Here is a 21579-nt window from a genome sequence, read left to right on the forward strand (position 1 = left end):
GCCTTGGCTACGTCAGTTCATTGGAACGAATGTCTTTAATGCGACATCTAGTGTATATATATATCTATGCACCAGTCTGCGCACACGTCACACACCAGGATGCGCCCGCGCCCTCAGATCACTTGGGCCTGGCTGTGTTACAAGAGGTAAAAACGGTATAAATACCGTTCGTTTTCTCACACAAACCGCTCGTTTCGTGTCTTAGGCCATCAATGTGCACTTACGATGGGGAATTGTTTAATTTGGACGATGGGAAATTGTTTAATTTGGACTCTGTGCATGCTCTTTGAGACAGTGACCATAGACCTGCATGATATGACAGTCAGACAAGAACGGTTTGACCTAAAAATATCAAAATTGAAACTACTGCGGAAAAAAAGTCACCTACATCTTGGATGCCCTTCAGGTAAGATAAAACATACCAACATTTAATTTCAAAGTGAACTATCCCTTTAAGTTCCCTTTCATAAGGGATGATGACGGTTTGGGGAACGCCTCCACGTGAACCGCTGTCTGAAGCGCTAATCCAATAACGACCGGCGACCGCCTAGACGTCACTGCTAGGATGCAAACGCCATATCACTGATAAGAAGAACATGTTGTTTCTCCAGACTCCAGACAGCGCATGTCTCCTCCAGACCATCATAACACACGACATGTTTGATATCGTCTGGCTTTGGGATTCAGAGTTGAATTTTATAAACGCGGTTCACTCCCATTCGGTTTTGCACTGTAACTCCAGTGTGCTTTGTTTCACAGCAATCTACTAAAGGTTAACAAGGTTCGACTGTGGAAAGAACAAATTGTCATCCCGGGCTGTTTTGTATCGCCATCAGCGAGCAAACTATGCTGACGTTGCAGGGATGCGTGAACATGGGTGTGTGTCGATGCCCCCAACACACACTATCACTATCGCAAACTATCTCACCGCTGGAGAGGCATCGACACTGAAAGCTCATCTAGTATGCGCGGTTCTATGAATATGCAAATGAGTCCCGCCTCCACTCACTCACTCACTCAGAGATCCACTGGTTGACGATCACACGTTGATCTGATTGGTCAAGGTAGTGTGTGACGTCAGAAACACCAGCGATTTCAAACCGTGTGTTTGAGACTGTCTTTGGTTCACTGCAGTTTTAAGCAGAAAATACTCAGCAATGCTGTCGACTTATGAACTTACACATGGTGTGTGTTAAAGCAGATTAATAACACCACATACACACATAAACTACATTACAAGCTGGATTTACACCACAGGTGTTGTGAGGTGGGGCTTTATGTTGTCAATACAGACTAGTTAAAGACACCAAATGGCAGAGATTTGATATATTCTGTGTATAAACCGTACAACCTACACTGTTAGTAAATGCACTGAGAAGTGCACTAAAATGTGTTTTGGCGAACGAGTCGTGATGGATTCAGGCTTGAAAGCGGTCAGCGGTGTTTCTCTGTGTCTCACTGATAAGAAGAACATGTTGTTTCTCCAGACTCCAGACAGCGCATGTCTCCTCCAGACCATCATAACACACGACATGTTTGATATCGTCTGGCTTTGGGATTCAGAGTTGAATTTTATAAACGCGGTTCACTCCCATTCGGTTTTGCACTGTAACTCCAGTGTGCTTTGTTTCACAGCAATCTACTAAAGGTTAACAAGGTTCGACTGTGGAAAGAACAAATTGTCATCCCGGGCTGTTTTGTTTCGAGTGCTCTGGCACATCTATATTCTACACTAGTTAAGTCTGTTCGCAAATTCCCATGGGGTCACAGGCTAAACAAACAGGGTTAATTGCCTCTCGAAACACAGCAGAAACGCACAGCTGTCGCTGGCTTTATTGTCAGACACCCGCCAGCGGATCCCACGCGACGGGCCATTACTTCCACTGTTCAATATAAAGACGGGGATGTAAGAGTCTTTGTGCTGGCAGCTCGACAACAAGCGTGGATGCATCATTCGCCATGTACAGGTGAAACTGGAAAAATTTGAATATCGTGAAATTTCTGTATTTAGATATATTTATATATAAAAATATATGTATTTTATGCATGTATATTTATTTATTATGTACAGGTGAAACTGGAAAATTTTGAATATCGTGCATTTTCTGTATCTATATATATTTTAGGGCTGTGCGATATTGAAGAAAAATCCGATATGCGATAACTCCTTGAATAATGCGATATTCGATATGCGATACGATAATGCTTAAAGTGTGTAAAATAAACTTAAATTATCTTTAAATATATTTAAAATGATATAACCTACATGTGTTTTACATTATTTTTATGACAAGAAAACATCCTTATAACTTGTGAAAGTGAACATCAGTGTTTTACAGTAGCATAAGAAGTGTTATTATAACATCAGTGTAAACCTCAGGGTTTCAGGTTATCCAACATAAGGTTTATTTAATAAAAGATACTGAATCATAAAATATAAAAATAAAACATTGCTTAGTTTTCATTGTATTAATTAAATATATCCTGATACTTATTAATGCTAAAAAAAGCATTTTGTTCATGACCCCATTTATTGCAAGCTGTTGCGATATGCATATTGCGATATATACATTTGCGATATTTCAATAAATTTGATATATTGTGCAGCCCTAATATATTTATATATAAAAATATATATATTTTATGCATGTATATTTATTTATTATGTACAGGTAAAACTGGAAAAATGTGAATATCATGAATTTTCTGTATCTATATATATAGTATTTATATATAAAAATATATATATTTTATGCATGTATATTTATTTATTATACAGGTGAAACTGCAAAAATGTGAATATCGTGAATTTTCTGTATCTATATATATTAAAAAATGTATATTTATAAAAAAATATATATATATTTGATGTATGTATATTTATTTATTATGTACAGGTGAAACTGGACAAATTAGAATATTGTGCAAAAGTTCATTTATTTCAGTAATGCAACTTAAAGAGGCTATATGCGTTTTTCTGAAATTTAAACTCGCGACTGACACCTGTGGCCAAAAAACAGAACTGCTCTTCCTTTCTGCTCGCTCGTACGTGCACACTTCACAAGTCATCTGCTGCACGGAGGTCAGGTCAACATTATGTTTACAGAGGTAAGAACAGTCAAATACATATATTGTTTGAGAAGTGTTCTGAGTGATCTGAAACGTTTAACATGAACGCGCTTGACGTCAGCGCGGGAAAAATCCGACCCGACAGAAAATAGGAAAAATAGGATACAGGCTTATAGGCGCACCCACTGTGAGCAGACAAGGTGTCAGTATGCGCATCAGGAGATGTTTGAGTCATACATGGTAAAATAAAAAGGCTATTGTTTCGTTTATTTTGGGGAAAAAGTTCCATATAGCCCCTTTAAAAGGTGAAACTAATATATTATATAGACTCATTACATGCAAAGTGAGATATTTCAAGCCTTTATTTGTTATAATTTTGATGATTATGGCTTACAGATATGAAAACCTTTTCACAATATTCTAATTTTGAATATTGTGAAAAGGTTTTCATAAGCTGTAAGCCATAACCTTTTAAGTTGAATTACTGAAATAAAGTCGCTGTTTTCCTCTAGCCATGATGCGCTGGTACTCACGATGATCTTCACTGCGGGGTTGGAAGAAAGAATGATCTGGATGGTTTGTGTGGATGAAGATCTGATGATCAGCACTGACGGGTTCGCTGCAGTTATGTTGAGGGAGAAGAACATCTGTAGATCCTGTGAAAATACAAGAACAGTTTCTGAAATTAATATCTGAGCACATTTGGCCAGAAAAATTTACAAAATAAATTTTTATCTTGCAATTCTGACTTGTTTTCTTGCAATTGCTAGTTTAGATATAAGCTCAGAGTTGCGAGAGAACAAGCTTCCGTAGTAAACAGCACGGTATATTTTACAATTGAAAAAATATATATTTGTTTATCCCTTTAACATTATAGTAATATGTATATATACATATATATACACCGGTATATACACACACACACACACTCCCTCACAGACACACACACGCGTGCACACACACACACACACACACACACAAACAAACACACACACACACACACACACACACACTCCCTCACAGACACACACACACACACACGCGTGCACACACACACACACAAACAAACACACACACACAAACAAACACACACACACACGTCACTAGACACACATTCAGACACACGCACACACACGTCACTAGACACACATTCAGACACACGCACACACACACGCACTCACACACACAAACACATACACACTCCCACACACACATATATATATAGTGTATATACACACACACTCCCTCACAGACACACACATATGCGTGTACGCACACACACACACACACACACACACACACACACTCACTCAGACACACGGACACACACACATATACAGTATACATATATACTGTATATACACACACTCCCTCACAGACACACACACACACACACACATATATATACTGTATATACACACACACATATACAGTATACATATATACTGTATATACACACACTCCCTCACAGACACACACACACACACACATATATATACTGTATATACACACACTCCCTCACAGACACACACACATGCGTACGTACACACACACACACGCGTGCGTACACACACACACACACATGCGTACACACACACACATATATATATATATATATATATACAAATTGACACATTTACATTCATAAAAAGTACATTTAAATAGATATATCTCAAATATGAATCAACAATAAATGTTATATAACTGTGCCACCCAATAGCAAACACGCAGAACACAACAGCACGGTTGTGAAGATGTGTGTGTGTGTGTGCGTGCGTGCATGCGTGCGTGCGTGTGTGTGTGTGTGTACTCTCATGCAACTGTCAGAGCGTCACTCAAACGACAGCACAGTTCAGTGATCCGATCCCGATACACACGTTCCCACACACACACACACACACACACACACACACACACACACACACACTCGCTTCAGATCATGATCAGCTGAGGATCTGGATCTGAACACATGCGCAGAGTAAAGCTGGAGTAAATGAGACACAATCTGATCCGGGCGGCAGAAATTCCCACAGGCTCTTTTCCTGTGATTAGGAAGCACAGAAATCACGCTCCGTAAACATGTGTGCTGGTCTGGCAGCGGCGGCGTTGTTTTGCAGACATTCAGACGCGCTGGAGCGAGGACGGGCAGCTCAAGCTTTACCTTTACCTTTACCTGTGCTTTACTGTGGTAACACCGTGTAGAACTGCACTGAGCCTGTGTCTCAACCCACACACTTATACACTATATATACTCAGTAGTGTATTCGTTTTATAAGGTCATTCAACATCACGGCTTCAGTGCACGAAGTGTCCGACATTCCACACTTCCTTTTTCCGGTTAATTAAGTGCATCATCCGGGATTTTCAAGGCCTCTTTTTCTTTTTGGGACTCTATTTATAATGCACAATGGAAAATAATAATGCAAACCTTAAGACTTAATCAAGCCTGTCAGCTTTCTTCCAAAAAAAAAAAATGTCTAAGGTCTCTAAATGATCAGCAAGATTTGCTGATAAACCCGTCACACACACACACTCTACTACAGTCTGACTGAGAGTTCAGACTTTACAGCAAGTAAAAGTATTTTAAAGTAGTTGTGCTGTGAAATCTTTCCTATTTTGAACAAGTACATTTTAGAAGAAATTTGATATTGTTAGTAATATTTCAGTTTCTCTGCAAGCACACTGCACTCGCAACCAAATAAATCAAAACTCACAGCCAATCAGAAGAGGGTGTGGGCGGAGTCTCTCTGTAAGCGCACTGCACTCGCAACCAAACCAATCAAAAATCAGAGCCAATCAGAAGAGGGTGTGGGCGGAGTCTCTCTGTAAGCACACTGCACTCGCAACCAAATCAATCAAAAATCACAGCAAATCAGAAGAGAGTGTGGGCGGAGTCTCTCTGTAAGCACACTGCACTCGCAACCAAATAAATCAAAAATCACAGCCAATCAGAAGAGCGTGTGGGCGGAGTCTCTCTGTAAGCGCACTGCACTCGCAACCAAATCAATCAAAAATCACAGCCAATCAGAAGAGGGTGTGGGCGGAGTCTCTCTGTAACCGCACTGCACTCGCAACCAAATCAATCAAAAATCACAGCCAATCAGAAGAGAGTGTGGGCTGAGTCTCTCTGTAAGCGGACTGCACTCGCAACCAAATCAATCAAAAATCACAGCCAATCAGAAGAGCGTGTGGGCGGAGTCTCTCTGTAAGCGCACTGCACTCGCAACCAAATCAATCAAAAATCAGAGCCAATCAGAAGAGGGTGTGGGCGGAGTCTCTCTGTAACCGCACTGCACTCGCAACCAAATCAATCAAAAATCACAGCCAATCAGAAGATAGTGTGGGCGGAGTCTCCCTGTAAGCACACTGCACTCGCAACCAAATCAATCAAAAATCACAGCCAATCAGAAGAGCATGTGGGCGGAGTCTCTCTGCAAGCGCACTGCACTCGCAACCAAACCAATCAAAAATCACAGCCAATCAGAAGAGAGTGTGGGCGGAGTCTCTCTGTAAGCGCATTGCACTCGCAACCAAATCAATCAAAAATCACAGCCAATCAGAAGATAGTGTGGGCGGAGTCTCCCTGTAAGCACACTGCACTCGCAACCAAATCAATCAAAAATCACAGCCAATCAGAAGAGCATGTGGGCGGAGTCTCTCTGCAACCGCACTGCACTCGCAACCAAACCAATCAAAAATCACAGCCAATCAGAAGAGAGTGTGGGCGGAGTCTCCCTGTAAGCGCATTGCACTCGCAACCAAATCAATCAAAAATCACAGCCAATCAGAAGAGAGTGTGGGCGGAGTCTCTCTGTAAGCGCACTGCACTCGCAACCAAATCAATCAAAAATCACAGCCAATCAGAAGAGAGTGTGGGCGGAGTCTCTCTGTAAGCGCACTGCACTCGCAACCAAATCAATCAAAAATCACAGCCAATCAGAAGAGCGTGTGGGCGGAGTCTCTCTGCAAGCGCACTGCACTCGCAACCAAATCAATCAAAAATCACAGCCAATCAGAAGAGCGTGTGTCAGTCTGGAGAACGAGCTTCCATCTGGAGTAAATCAGACCCGCACTCGCTCATACTGAGAGCACATCTCGACACGTTCCTCATCACCAGACCAGACCAGCACAGGAATGAAGTCTGAGTAAACCAAACCTGCAAACTGCCCCCTGGAGAACAACAGGTCATCTACGATGCCAAAGACATTAATGAAAGTCATATGCAAAGGGGAATAACTGTGACTGTAATGAGCTTGTTGCATTCGACCTCCTACTTTACCTCCATTAGTAGATCAGCGATCATAAAAACCAACTGTGCAACACAAGAAACTTTCCACACAGATTCCTAAAGTCAGTGCAACTATAAAGCCTTCCTCCAAATATTGAGTTAAAGAAACATTGAAGTGCCTTAAAACTGAGAGTCCTACAGCAGAGTTAAGAGTCATCAATAACACACGCTTCATAAACCTGTCTGAAAGAGCAACTCAAGAAAAGCTTTGGTTGGGGAAGGACATTGAGCGGGGCAAAACTCAGAGCGTCTTCTCCATTGAATTGGCCACAGTTTGGTTTGGAATGAAGGAAAAATTCCTCTCAAAGCAACTCAACACAGATACACAACATGAAGCTTTCATGTGCACAAAACAACAACAACTCAATTACAAACTTATATGAATTTCATTCCTTTTTTTTAAGTTAATTTCCAGCTTCTTAATTATGATTTCAGTACTATTTTTAAAATCCATCATTTGAACCTTGAGAAAATAAAGTAGATTTTAGCACACTTTTATGTTTTTTGACACAATTTCTGTAAATGTAATAGTTTATATATATATATGATATAATTAGCTGAACTTTAAAGTGTTTTTTACAACTTCAGTACATCTTTATGTGTAATTTCATAATTACTTCTATTGTCTTTTGGTTTAAAGTGTCCTGACAAACATTTATGATAAACTAAAATATACTTTAATGCCATTTCTATAGAAACTTGTATGTCACACATTTGTAATGATGAAGCCATAAACTAGTATATTTATTAAATGTAATATTGAAAAACACACTACAGATTAAATTATAATAACTAAGTACTTATGAGCTTTAGCATGTTAGTCAACACATCAAAGTAAGTGCACTTCTTTCAAAGATTATTAAAACATAATGATATCAAACATACTTTAAAGGGGTCATCGGATGCAAAATTCACTTTTATACGGTGTTTGCATATAAATGTGTGTTTGCAGTGTGTGGACACAACCACCATACAATGAAAACAATCCATTCACTCCTTTTTTTTTTAATCCTCAAAAAGCCCAAAAACTCTTAATAATCAAGCCGTTTGGATTTTCTGAGCAATATGATGTCATAATGCTCATGCCCCGCCCACAACCACTGACGGAGTATCCCGTATTAGCATATTTACGCCCTCGACCACTGACGGAGTATCCCCTATTGGCATATTTCCCGTATTAGCATATTTACGCCCTCGACCACTGACGGATTATCCCCTATTGGCATATTTCCCGTATTAGCATATTTACGCCCTCGACCACTGACGGATTATCCCCTATTGGCATATTTCCCGTATTAGCATATTTATGCCCTCGACCACTGACGGAGTATCCGGTATTGGCATATTTCCCGTATTAGCATATTTATGCCCTCGACCACTGACGGAGTATCCCGTATTGACATATTTCCCGTATTGGCATATTTCCCGTATTAGCATATTTATGCCCTCGACCACTGACGGAGTATCCGGTATTGGCATATTTCCCGTATTAGCATATTTACGCCCTCGACCACTGACGGAGTATCCCATATTGGCATATTTCCCGTATTAGCATATTTACTCCCTCGACCCCTGACGGAGTATCCCGTTGTGGCATATTTTCCGTATTAGCATATTTACGCCCTCGACCACTGACGGAGTATCCCCTATTAGCATATATCCCATATTAGCATATTTATGCCCTGGACATAATAATGTTCTGTAATTACTTAATAAAGTTCTGTAATTACTTTATTAACAGAGAACAATTTGTTGATCTCAATGGTTTCTTTTCTAAAACTTCTAAAATTTCATTTGGGGTTCCTCAAGGTTCTATTTTGGGTCCTCTATTGTTTTTAATTTATATTAATGATTTATTCCTTTGCTGTGATCATTTCCTACCCATATTATTTGCAGATGACACCAATCTCATTGCAGTACATGAGGATTTTGTCACCTTGATCCATCATGTTAATGACGAGTTAAAAATAGTATCAAATTGGTTTCGCAATAACAAGCTAACGCTCAATGTCAAAAAATGTAATTTTATGATATTTCACAATATTAATAAATTCTACCCCAAAGAACATCCTCGTATAGAAATTGATGGAGCTCCAGTTATTCAAGTGACTTCAACAAAATTTCATGGTGTCCTGATTGACGAAAGTTTAACTTGGTCCAAACATGTTGATCTAGTCTGTACAAGATCCTCTAAAATGTTAAATATTCTAAGAATTGTTTTACCTTCAATTCACTCATCTGCTCATTTAACACTTTACTATAGCTTTTTATTCCCTTTATGAATTATTGCAATATTGTCTGGGGTGCTACTTTTCCCACTAATCTTGCAAAAATTTCTAAAATTCAGAAGAAGTTCTTGCGTATGATTTCCTACTCTTCTAAATATGCTCCTTCTGCACCTCTATTTCTCAGATTCAAGATTTTGTCAATTGAGAAAGTCAATATTTATTTATCATGCATATTTATTCATAAGTTTATTTATAAGAGAGAAGATTTTCCACCAACATTACAACACTTTTTTACTTTTATTTCAGATATTCATATCCATCAAACAAGGCATAGAGAAATACATCTTGTCTTACCGTTCTCTAGAACTTCAGGTCATAAAACTGACCTCAGTTTTAGGGGTCCTCAATTATGGAGTAAATTGAGTTTGTCCCTAAGATCTATGTCTTCTTTGCTTGTCTTTAAAAAACAGTTGAAAGACCTTTTGATTTTACAATGACAGTTCTTTTTTTTTCTTTTTTTTTTTGTTTAGTCCCCTGCAGTATACTTCATATACTGCTTTTTAATTTTGATCCTCCTTTACCATTACCCTGCAACTTCTGTAACTTTAAGTTACTTCCATTAGGATAATCATGTTTCTAAAATGTTGTTCCCCTCTTTTTATTATTCAGCTTATTGGTCTGCGCTGCCTTTTTTTTGTTCATTCATGTAAGCGGAGTGGAACTCTGTATAAACCCAACTGGGTTTCGTTCCCCTCCTTGTACTGTATCCATGTGATATTTGTGCAGAACAAATAAATACTAAAAATACTAAAGACCACTGACGGACTGTCCCGTATTAGCATATTTACGCCCTCGACCACTGACGGACTGTCCCGTATTGGCATATTTCCCATATTAGCATATTTACGCCCTCGACCACTGACGGACTGTCCTGTATTAGCATATTTCCCGTATTAGCATATTTATGCCCTCGACCACTGATGGACTGTCCCGTATTAGCATATTTCCCGTATTAGCATATTTACGCCCTCAGTCATTCGACACCCACCATGGAAGGGGGGGGGGAAGCAGTTGCTCATTATCATTTAAAGAGACATGCACCGAAAAGGGTTGAGAAACAAAGATTGAGGAATTTTAACCAAAGTATGTTACAAACTTTACATGAAGACCCTAAAGAATCACACCAGCTGGTGGAAAATGGGCATCCGACGACTCCATTAAAGCAAAAACATTTAATTAGATATTATTATAAGTGCACTTTTTAAGAGTGTGTTAAGAAACTGTCATGAAAGTGTAACTCTCTACTTTTATACGTTTAACATTTGAAAAAAAACTACAAGTGCATGAGAAAATGTAGAAAACCCTGTCCAAAACTTCACCTTATCTGAAACCGAGTCTCCAGTCAACGAGATCCGCAGTAAGACCAGCACACACACACACACACCACACACACCACACACACCACACAAACACACACACACACACAACACAACACACACACACACACTCGCAACAGGACACTGACCTGAGACCAGTGTGTGTGTGTGTGTGTGTGTGTGTGTGTGTGTGTGTCCATGAACACAAAGAAACAAATACAAAAGAATCCCTGTTATTGGTGGCTTTCATTTCCTCTGAACCACCAATCAGATCGCTCTCAGTATTAATAGATTATCCCTAGGAAATATAGAAAATAGTTATAATAAATAAATAAATAAATAAAAATTATAGTAAATAATAGTATAAATAGATACAAATTAAATAAATAAATAGTAAATAAATAATAATAAATATTATTATTTTAAAGAGATATATAAATATTATATTAAAGAGAAAGATATTATATTAGATTATATTAAAATGTAATAGATTATATTAAAGAGAAATATAATCACATAGTTATTATTATTATTATATTTCCCTATATTATTATATTAATTAAGTTTTGGATCTGTAAGATATTAAATGTTTCTGAAAGAGTCTCTTCTGCCCAGCAAGGCTGTATTTATTTGAACAAATATACAGTAAAAATAGTGAAATATTATTATGGTTAAATCTGCAGTTTTCTATGTGAATATCCAGTAAAGTGTAGTTTATTCCTGTGATCAAAGCTGAATTTATCATCATTACTCCAGTCTTCAGTGTCACATGATCCTTCAGAAATCAGAATAATATGATGATCTGATGCTCAAGATCATTTATGATTATTATAATCAAAGTTCATATTATTGTGGAAACTGTGATACATTTTATTTTTCAGGATTCTTTGATAAATAGAAAGTTTAAAAAACAGCATTTATTTGAAAAATAATATTTTATAAACATCACTTTTGATCAATTAAATGCTGATATATAAGTATACATTTATTTTAACAAAAATTATGTTAATGTACTGTACAGTGTGTTTCCAATATCTGTAGTTTTCTCATATAAATGTATTTAATGCAGGAAAATACATATATATTTTACAACTCTTTATGTTTATCAACACTTTTAATCTCTGTTCTGTTGTATTTTCATTGCAAACGTCTTTAGTTTGATTTCCGAGTCGGGAACGAGCTTCTATATTTAATATGGAAACTACGAGCTGAAGGAAACAATCCAGCCATGTTAATAATTTGCACCAATCCTCAATGGTGTTTACACACACACACACACACACACACACACACACACACACACACACACGCAGGCCTCCCATAATCCATCGCTGTCCGCCTCACTGTGCTCGGGTCACACAATGTCTGATCACTCGCCCTGGCTATTTCTGTTCCTGGGCTTTCAAGATACAATTGTTTTCCTTTTGAGTATTTTTTTCTTCAGAGCAGTTTTTTTTCAGGGCTTTGCTGATGCATAACAGCTTCCGGTTATTCTTCGTCTCTCCCTCGACCGGGTCGGCTGTGTGTGTGTGTGTGTGTGTGTGTGTGTGTGTGTGTGTGTGTGTGTGTGTGTGTGTGTGTGTGTGTGTGTGTGTGTGTGTGTGTGTGTGTGTGTGTGTGTGTGTGTGTGTTCGTCTCCCCTCGACCGGGTCGGCTCCAACGCTCCAGACGATGACATCACTGAAGCTGAAGCTCCGCCCACATTAAATGTGTGTGTGTGTGTGTGTGTGTGTGTGTGTGTGTGTGTGTGTGTGTGTGTGTGTGTGTGTGTGTGTGTGTGTGTGTGTGTGTGTGTTCGTCTCCCCTCGACCGGGTCGGCTCCAACGCTCCAGACGGTGACATCACTGAAGTTGAAGCTCCGCCCACAATATGTGTGTGTGTGTGTGTGTGTGTGTGTGTGTGTGTGTGTGTGTGTGTGTGTGTGTGTGTGTGTGTGTGTGTGTGTGTGTGTGTGTGTGTGTGTGTGCTGGCTTCCTCCAATGCATTAATGGAATAATTTACATAAAAAATGACAATTCTGTCAGGAAGGTTTGAGAATTAAACTTTTGATGAAAAGCATATCTGTGACAAAAACTATATATATATTTTATGTATGTATATTTATTTATTATGTACAGGTGAAACTGGAAAAATTTGAATATGGTGCAAAAGTTAATATATTTCAGTAACTCAACTAATATATTATATAGACTCATTACATGCAAAGTGAGATATTTCAAGCCTTTATTTGTTATAATTTTGATGATTATACAGCTTATGAAAACCTTTTCACAATATTCTCATTTTGAATTTGGTGTTTTCAAATATCTCACTTTGCATGTAATGAGTCTATATAATATATTAGTTTCACCTTTTAAGTTGAATTACTGAAATATATTAACTTTTGCACGATATTATAATTTTTCCAGTTTCTCCTGTATATGCACGAAAACAGTTTGTTATTTCTTCCACTCAAATATATATAATAAATGATCTGTGGGGTTTTTCGAGCTGAAACTTCCCAGACTTATTCCCGGGACACCAGAGACTTATATTACATATTGTAAAAAGGGGCATAATAGGTCCCATTTACAGAGCTCGTAAAATGCCATTTTAATATGTAAAATAAGTCTCTGATGTCCGCAGAGTGTGTGTGTGTGTGTGTGTGTGTGTGTGTGTGTGTGTGTGTGTGTGTGTGTGTGTGTGTGTGTGTGTGTGTGTGTGTGTGTGTGTGTGTGTGTGTGTGTGTGTGTGAAGTTTTAGCTCAAAAAACCCCACAGATATTTTTATATCGCATGTTAAAGTCACTTTTTGAGGGTGAGCAAAAACACACCGTTTTGTGTCTGGCCCTTTAAATGCAAATGAGCTGCTGCTCCCGGCACAGGGGGCGGAGCTTCACGAGCTCGTACACACACTAAAATGACAGAAACTGTTCTGCCTTTAATGTTAAACCGGAGTCAGACAAAGATGGAGAGACTCCAGAAGAAGTGACACATGTAGAAGCAACAGGACGTCTCTGAATGGTTAGTTGAGGAGTTTATGTCGCTGATGTGGAGTTAACGATCTTCAATTAGCATATTCTGTCATGATAATCTATAAACCGCTCGTATAGGAACTGTTGTGAGACGCACACAGAGTGACTTTCTATTGCATGTGAAAAGACGGATGCTAAAGTTTGAGCTGACTCACAAATGTGCTCGACTACAGCAACTCTTCCTCTTCTCAACATGGACTGTGTGTTTAGGGGGCGGGGCTTATGTAAATTCTAGGGTTGGTGATGTCACTAACCCGGGAGGAATGTCGTGTAGTTCCTACCAGCCGTTTGTTGTAGTCCTTAAAAAAACGGATTTGAACTTTGACACACCAACTAAAGTTAAAAAAAGTGAAATCATAATCAACCTCGCCTTTAAAACATAATGATAATGTCCTTTAAAGAAAAACTTTTAAAACTGCACTTCACTAAAGTGTCCTTAAGTGTGTTAAGAGTCATAGTCATGAAAGTGAACTATCTTTAAGTACAGTTGAGTGGCCTTTTATTTCATTAATATTATATGATCTGCAAGTGCAGTTTTTTATATATTCTTTGAAGATTTGAAGTGCACTTCAGTTCATTACATTAAGTGCACTTATATTATATTTTAGCTCTTGCTGGTTTGCAGATCTCCTCTATTATCAGTGTGTTCGAACAAAGCCGTTTCTTTCATAAAAAGCTCCTCATGAGAAATAAAACTGGACACAAATGAGTTATTTCTGCAATCAGCATTGCAACATTTTTCCTCCAAACCATGTGTCGACTCGACTCTTTAATTCACTCCAGAAGATAAAGGACGTTTCCACAGCTTTGTGTTGAAATTATTATTATAATCAATTCACTGATGAAGCCGTGTATCATCCTGAAACTCTCCAGCTGTCAGATGCTGATTATTAATCATATAATCGACATGATGAGTGTCTCTAAAGAGCAACCGTCCACACGAAAGATGACGCCGACACACACTGAGTGTTGCATCATGGGGGATGCTCACTAATGCTCTGTGTTGTTGGTCTTCCTCAACCCCACGTGGAGAAACCAGTGAGTGGCGAGTGTTAGTGATGTTCCCGCTCATACGAGACGTTCCAACATGAGAAATCTGCTATTCATTGAGCTGGACTATTCTGCCAGAATCAAAGTCAATCATTTTATCCCTTAAAACAGTGGTTCCCAACCTTTTCTTGTCTGAGACCCCCTTTTTCCCAAGAAAATATTTTAGGGCCCCCTTCACATTTAATGATATTATCGCTCTTGTAAGCTTGCAGCAAGGATGACAAAATAGCCTATGTTGTTTTCAAACAAACGGTAGCTATGTTTACTATAACCAGATATGTTTATGCACAAATAATAGCCTATAATATTGAAAATACAATAACAGAAACGTCAGTAGGACCTTTGTAATTTAAAAACGTAAGCCTAGGAGTAGTCTATAAATTGGCCCTATTTGAAATGCTATAACAAAAATATTCACACTGGTTTAGGTAAAAAAAAGAAAGAATATAGGCTATTACTAAATGGCCGCTGTCTGGGACATCAATACTGCATGTTATTTGTGAGGCTTTATTTTTGATGCTTTTGGCGCTATAGCGAGCGATAATAAACTTGCGTTTATTAACAGAATAATGCGTCTTTCGGAGGAACATTGTAGCCGGAACTACTTCTCTCTGTGTACGTCTATGACGAGTCACGCAGGCACTGGGCTACTCCCCATCCGAACCCGTGTAAAATAGTCCCAATGTAAACACTTTTTATAGGAGTACCAGTGGTTCAGGATAAGACAAAACACGGATTGGAAAATGGATTCATGATGAACTCGCTCAATTTTGAACAGAAAAAAGTTAAGGACTTTTATTTAATGCTCATTGCTCAAAACTTTTCAAAATATGACGCGACCCCCCACAGAGCTCGCTGAGGCCCCCTTGTTGGTCGCGACCCCCTGTTGGGAGCCGATGCCTTAAAACTCATCTTTGATCAGCAAAATTACATATTTATAAGTGTTTCCTGGCATTTTTTTTTTCAATTACATATTTAAAACAGTAATATCCTAAACTAATCTTGACAAACTATATATCATTTGAAAGCTTACAATCTCTAGTTTACATATTTGGTGACTGATTATTCAAAATAAATGACAGAGGAGCCGTAATTTATGAATTTGCAACAAGAATATGTTCATACTCCTAAGGCGCGTTCAGACCTTTATTTTGAAATAGTGATGAACATGAAAAATCATGAAAGAATGGTAGAAACCTCAGTTTGTTTTCATGCCAAGAGTTCAGAAGATAGCATCCATTCAATTCTTTTAGAAAAAAAGGTCTGAAAATGTTTTAAATATAAATAATAATAGATTCAGCATTAGTGATGTGTCAGCGAGCTATAATGCACATACGTGATCTTTTGTGTTTCTTAGAGGCTGAATTCTTTTCAAAATCTGCCAAACTTCCAACACTACTTCTGAATAGGATGTCTACTTCATAAATTGTATGAAAATTGTAAAAATAATGGTTCAGACTCAAACAACATATGGAAATGGAGGCGCCCTTATATGGGCAGTAATGTCAACTTTAGTTCGAGTGTTAGTGATGTTCCTGCTCATACGAGACGTTCCAACATGAAATCTGCTATTCATTGAGTTATTCTGCCAGAATTAAAGTCCCCCTGTAGTCAATCATTTTATCCCTTAAAACTCATCTTTGATCACCAAAATTACATATTTAAAAGTGTTTTCCTTTAAAGGGCACCTATTATGGAATTTTGAAATTTACCTTTCATGTAGTGTGTAACATAGATCTAAGTGAACAAAAACATCCTGCAAAGTTTGAAATATGAAAGTGCACCGTATATAAAGTTATTGTCTTTCAAAAGTGAGAGTCGACTCTGAGTCATTTTTATGAATCGTTAGAAGACCGAAGCTTTTTCTCTGACTAGATGACGTCAACTTGTCAAGTTATTTGAATACGATACGCCCACTTATTGCGCTCCAAGGCCAGCAGGGAAACATCATGGCGACGAGACGCTGTGTTCTGAAGTGCGACTCAAAAGCAAACTTTTTTCATCTGCCCAAGGAGGAGCATTTGAAGACTAAGTGGCTACAATTCATATAACTATACCACAGAAGTATAGTCCGAGCCTTGTGCTTTGTTCGCGTCATTTTGAAGACGATTGCTTTTTAAATGCAATCAAACTTGGATTCGCGAGCCGGCTGATATTGAAGGAAGGTTCAGTTCCAAGTGTATTTGCATCAGCTTCCTCCTCCTTATCACAACCTGTAAGTGTTATTAATAATTTTTGCTTTTATATTTTATGTAGCATGCTTAATTATTATTTTGTTTGTTGTGTAAACACCGTTTAGCTTCTAGGTCTTCAATGGCAATTGTATTGAGATATGTGAAGTGTTTGTCGTTGTTTTCGGAGTTGTCTAAAGAAGAGAGTAATACCTCGTAGTAACGTTTATGAATCGGGCTAACGCAAACAAAGACTGATTGTGCTTTTACAATATGAACTCTGGGCTATGCTCACTAACATAACATTAAATTCTTTATCTTATTTTTCGTTTTTTACTACAAACTATAAAGCAGTGGACTATAATCATTATTATAATACAATTTAATTGATAAAAGCATCATTGTACTCCGTGTTAAACAATAAGTATTATCTCTGTAAACACTGCTGGGTCATCTGACCAATCAACGCAGATTAGCGTCGCGCAAAGGAGGGGTTTGAAAAACGAGTCGTTGAACGAATCATTTGGGAGTCGGTGAGCAAATCAGGTAAAAATAAATGCATATTATACGAAAACAAAAGTGTTTTTTGTCATTGCATACATGTAAAACTGTTGTTGGGGACTCCCACAACAACATTAGGAACATTTTAAATGTCATAATAGGTGCCCTTTAAAAAATGTCTTCATGCTTTAAAATAGCTTGAATGTAACTCGACACCCTTGCCTCATTTAGTATGCGCGGTTATATGAATATGCAAATGAACCCCGCCTCCACTCACTCACTCAGAGATCCACTCATGTACGAAAAAACCAATCCTGTGGTGTAAATCCAGTTTTAAATGTAGTTTATGTGTGTATGTGGAGTTATTAATCTGCTTTAACACACACCATGTGTAAGTTCATAAGTGGACAGCATTGCTGAGTATTTTCTGCTTAAAACTGCAGTGAACCAAAGACAGTCTCAAACACACGGTTTGAAATCGCTGGTGTTTCTGACGTCACACACTACCTTGTAACCAACCAGGGGTGCGTATCCCGTACAACTATATCGCTCGCTGCTTAACTACCATAGTACGATGCATCGTTGGAGAAATTAACTAGCTAGTCACGAGTGTTTCCCGAAACCGTATGTCGCAAAGTATTGTTCAACCACGCTGGTTTATGACGTCTCCCACGTGGTGGACTAATAAATTATTTTAATGAATCTGTTTGAGATCGAATTAACGCTAGATTTTGTCATATAAGTTACAGACATGGCATCTGAAGACCATTTCTAATTTTTCTCAGTTATTTTGCTTTATTACCAGACTCAATATTTGGCTCGTTCTTACATAGTAGAGCACGTTCGCACATGCGCAGTCTTCAAAAACGGTGCTTTAAATCTCTTGACAAACTAAAAGACGTAAATTACATTTGTATGTATTCTAAATAAATAACACGGGTTGTACTGAATGTCAGTTTGCTTATTTTACTAAAGATAAGGATTTATTCAGTCTACATCTCATGTAAACTAGAAACTATGCTTCTAACCACAGCTCGAGAGACCACACAACCACACAAGTTTGCGATGCTGTTTGCGAACGTTCGTTGGAACGATGGTTTCGGGAAACACCAAATCGTTGAACTGATGATAACGGCGGAACTTGCGACCATAGTTGGCTAACGATGCTTTCGGGAAACACACCCCTGATCAACGTGTGATCGTCAACCAGTGGATCTCTGAGCTCATTTGCATATTCATAGAACCGCGCATACTAAATGAGGGAAGGATGTCAAGATACATTCTTAATTTTTTTCATGGAAAAAAAAACATAAATATGTAATTTTGGTGATCAAAGATGAGTTTTAAGGGATACAATTATTGACTACAGGGGGAATTTAACACTTCTTAACACACTTTTAAGTCATAATGACATAAGTCATTATGTTTTAATAATCTTTTAAAGAAGTGCACTTACTTTGACGTGGTGACTAACATACCAAAGCAGATTAAAAGTACTTGATTATAATTTTAACTGTACTGATATTACATTTAAAGTTAATATATTTTACTTAATTTCATCATTGCAAATGTGCAATTAAAAACGCATTTACAGCATAAATGCTTGTCAGTATATTCAGCAATATTACATATAAAATGTGCTTAAGTCCTACTTAACTGGCTCTTAAGTTCCACTAATTGCACTTAAGTATATTATTTCTGTATTAAGGATTCGAGGTATGCTAAAGTGGGTCTGGTCTGCCAACACTAAACCGGTCTGAACCACTTCATGCTGGTCTGAGCTGGTCGTTCCAGCGGCTGGTTTGAACTGGATTCATGAATGAAAGCGACTCACGTTTGAGTACAGCAGGTTGAGGATGTGGACTTCTCTCTGGTCGTCCCGGGTGCTGAAATTCGACCAGCATCCCAGAGGCATTTCCTTTAGGATGATCCACTTATTGCTGTTTCCGGGAACATCCTCCAGCTTACAGGAGTCTGAAGAGAATAAAAGAGTTATTGAAATCATCTGTGGCCCTGAGGAAAAATATCCTGCCAGCAGCTCATAAATCACCTCCGGAATAAACCATGGCCTTCCTCTGGAGGACACGGGTCACCACTCAAATACTGAGACCCAAACTCAGCTGAATTGCACTTAACCCTAACCCTAACCCTAACCAATCAAAATCATCACATTCCTCATGTTTTCTGTCGAATTAAGTCGTCAATGAAGTGAAAACCAGTGTTTTAGCCTCTACTGTGTCTCTGGGTCATGATATTTAGGCCTAAATGTGAGATTTTTGAATATAAAATTTTCATGCATTTGGATTTCACAGTTGTAACATAAATACGTTGCATAAATGAAGTAATGCATATTTGCCGTGCATTTATGAAATGGGTCAATGCATTTAGAAAATATTATCATTTAAATAAAATCAAACAGATGCAAATTATTTTTTTAAGTTCAGAAACCTTCAGGTTTCACTGACAAATATGCACCACATGTCATTTATGCAATGTAAAAATTGTATATGCATAAATCTTACATTTCGGCCTAAATATCGTGACCCAGAGACACAGTAGAGGCCAAAACACTAGTTTTCACTTCATTAATGACGTAATTCGACAGAAAACATGAGGAATTTGATGATTTTGATTCCAAACCAATTTCATTTGTTTTTAAATAGATCTAAAGGCAAAAGGATGAATGACACATGCAACATTGCTAAAGAAAGCATCTCGTAGTGAACATCAGATCGTTGTGTGAAAGTATGATCAGATCAAGTCAAAATGTGGAAATCTACTAAATCTAAAACTGGCCGATACCGATAACCGATAATTCTTTACATTTGAAAGCCGATAACCGATATATTGGCCGATAAATCTAAATCCCAATTCTTATATAATTTTTGAGAGCCTGATTACAAAATCAAAAGTCTCCCAAGTAAAAGCCACGTCCCAAACACACAATTATAACGATCTCATTGTAATGTTCTGTAGTCTGTCTATATAACAGACTTCATATGTTGCTGAACTGTATTTTCCTTTTTGAAGTGATTCCAATCATATTTCAAGCAATTCAAAACCATCATGTTGAACATCTGTGTCTCAGCTGAAGGAAATAATACATTATTTATCGGCTTTAATATATCGGCCAAATGTTAATATAAAAGCATGTTCATATATCGGCCGATACCGATATTTTGGCCGATATATCGTGCATCCCTAAAATCTACACAAAGGCTTTAAGCGCTTAACATGCACAAAATGGCATCTAAAATAATAAAGAATGAAGAGAATGAAGCTTTTAAACATATTAGTTATTTATATGAATCTGAAAGAGCTGCAGTTTTGAATCAAATTCAGATTTAGAGTCACAGCTAAGCAATATTTTGATAATCAACAAAACTGTAATTTTTTTATTTAATGAATTAATTATCCTGATTTTATTTCTTGTGTTTCCTGGACTTAACATTTTCTAAGTATCCCAATGTTCTCCTCTAATAATAGCATAATATAATCATAATAATATCATTAAAACTTTTTTTATTTTTTTAAGAAAATAATACTTTTATTCAGCAACGAAGCATTAAATTTATAGTTACAAAAGATAATGTTTCAAAATAAATGCTGTTCTTTTGAACTTTCTTTAAATAAAATATGACAGTCTGCACAAAAACACGACTGTTTTCAACATAATAATCAGTAATGTTTCTTTAAATTGTAAAAAAAATATTCAAAACATTACTGTATTTTTGTTGGCGAGCAGAAGAGTCTCTTTCTTATTACTTTCTTCTTATTTCTAATTACTTGATAATAATCAGTAATGTTTCTTGAGCAGCACATCAGCATATTAGCTGTTTTAAATTGTAAAAATATGTTTCTGTTGGCGAGCAGAAGAGACTCT

The 21579-nt window shown here is 37.6% G+C and overlaps 1 protein-coding gene across 3 annotated transcripts in view; it reads right to left on the bottom strand.

Annotated features, from left to right (window-relative positions):
• The window catches only part of eng (endoglin), a 62668-nt gene that overhangs the window by 23895 nt on the left and 17194 nt on the right, over positions 1-21579 (bottom strand). For all 3 annotated transcript variants that reach the window (XM_079606520.1, XM_079606519.1, XM_079606521.1), the window contains exons 3-4: positions 19531-19670; positions 3603-3725 (exon numbers count right to left, since the gene is read on the bottom strand). In XM_079606520.1, coding sequence (XP_079462646.1) covers positions 3603-3725; positions 19531-19670 — 263 coding nt within the window. The remainder of the gene's footprint in view (positions 1-3602; positions 3726-19530; positions 19671-21579) is intronic.

Source organism: Phoxinus phoxinus (genome assembly GCF_949152265.1).
Source record: "Phoxinus phoxinus genome assembly, chromosome: 3".
NCBI classification, from domain to species: Eukaryota; Metazoa; Chordata; class Actinopteri; order Cypriniformes; family Leuciscidae; genus Phoxinus; species Phoxinus phoxinus.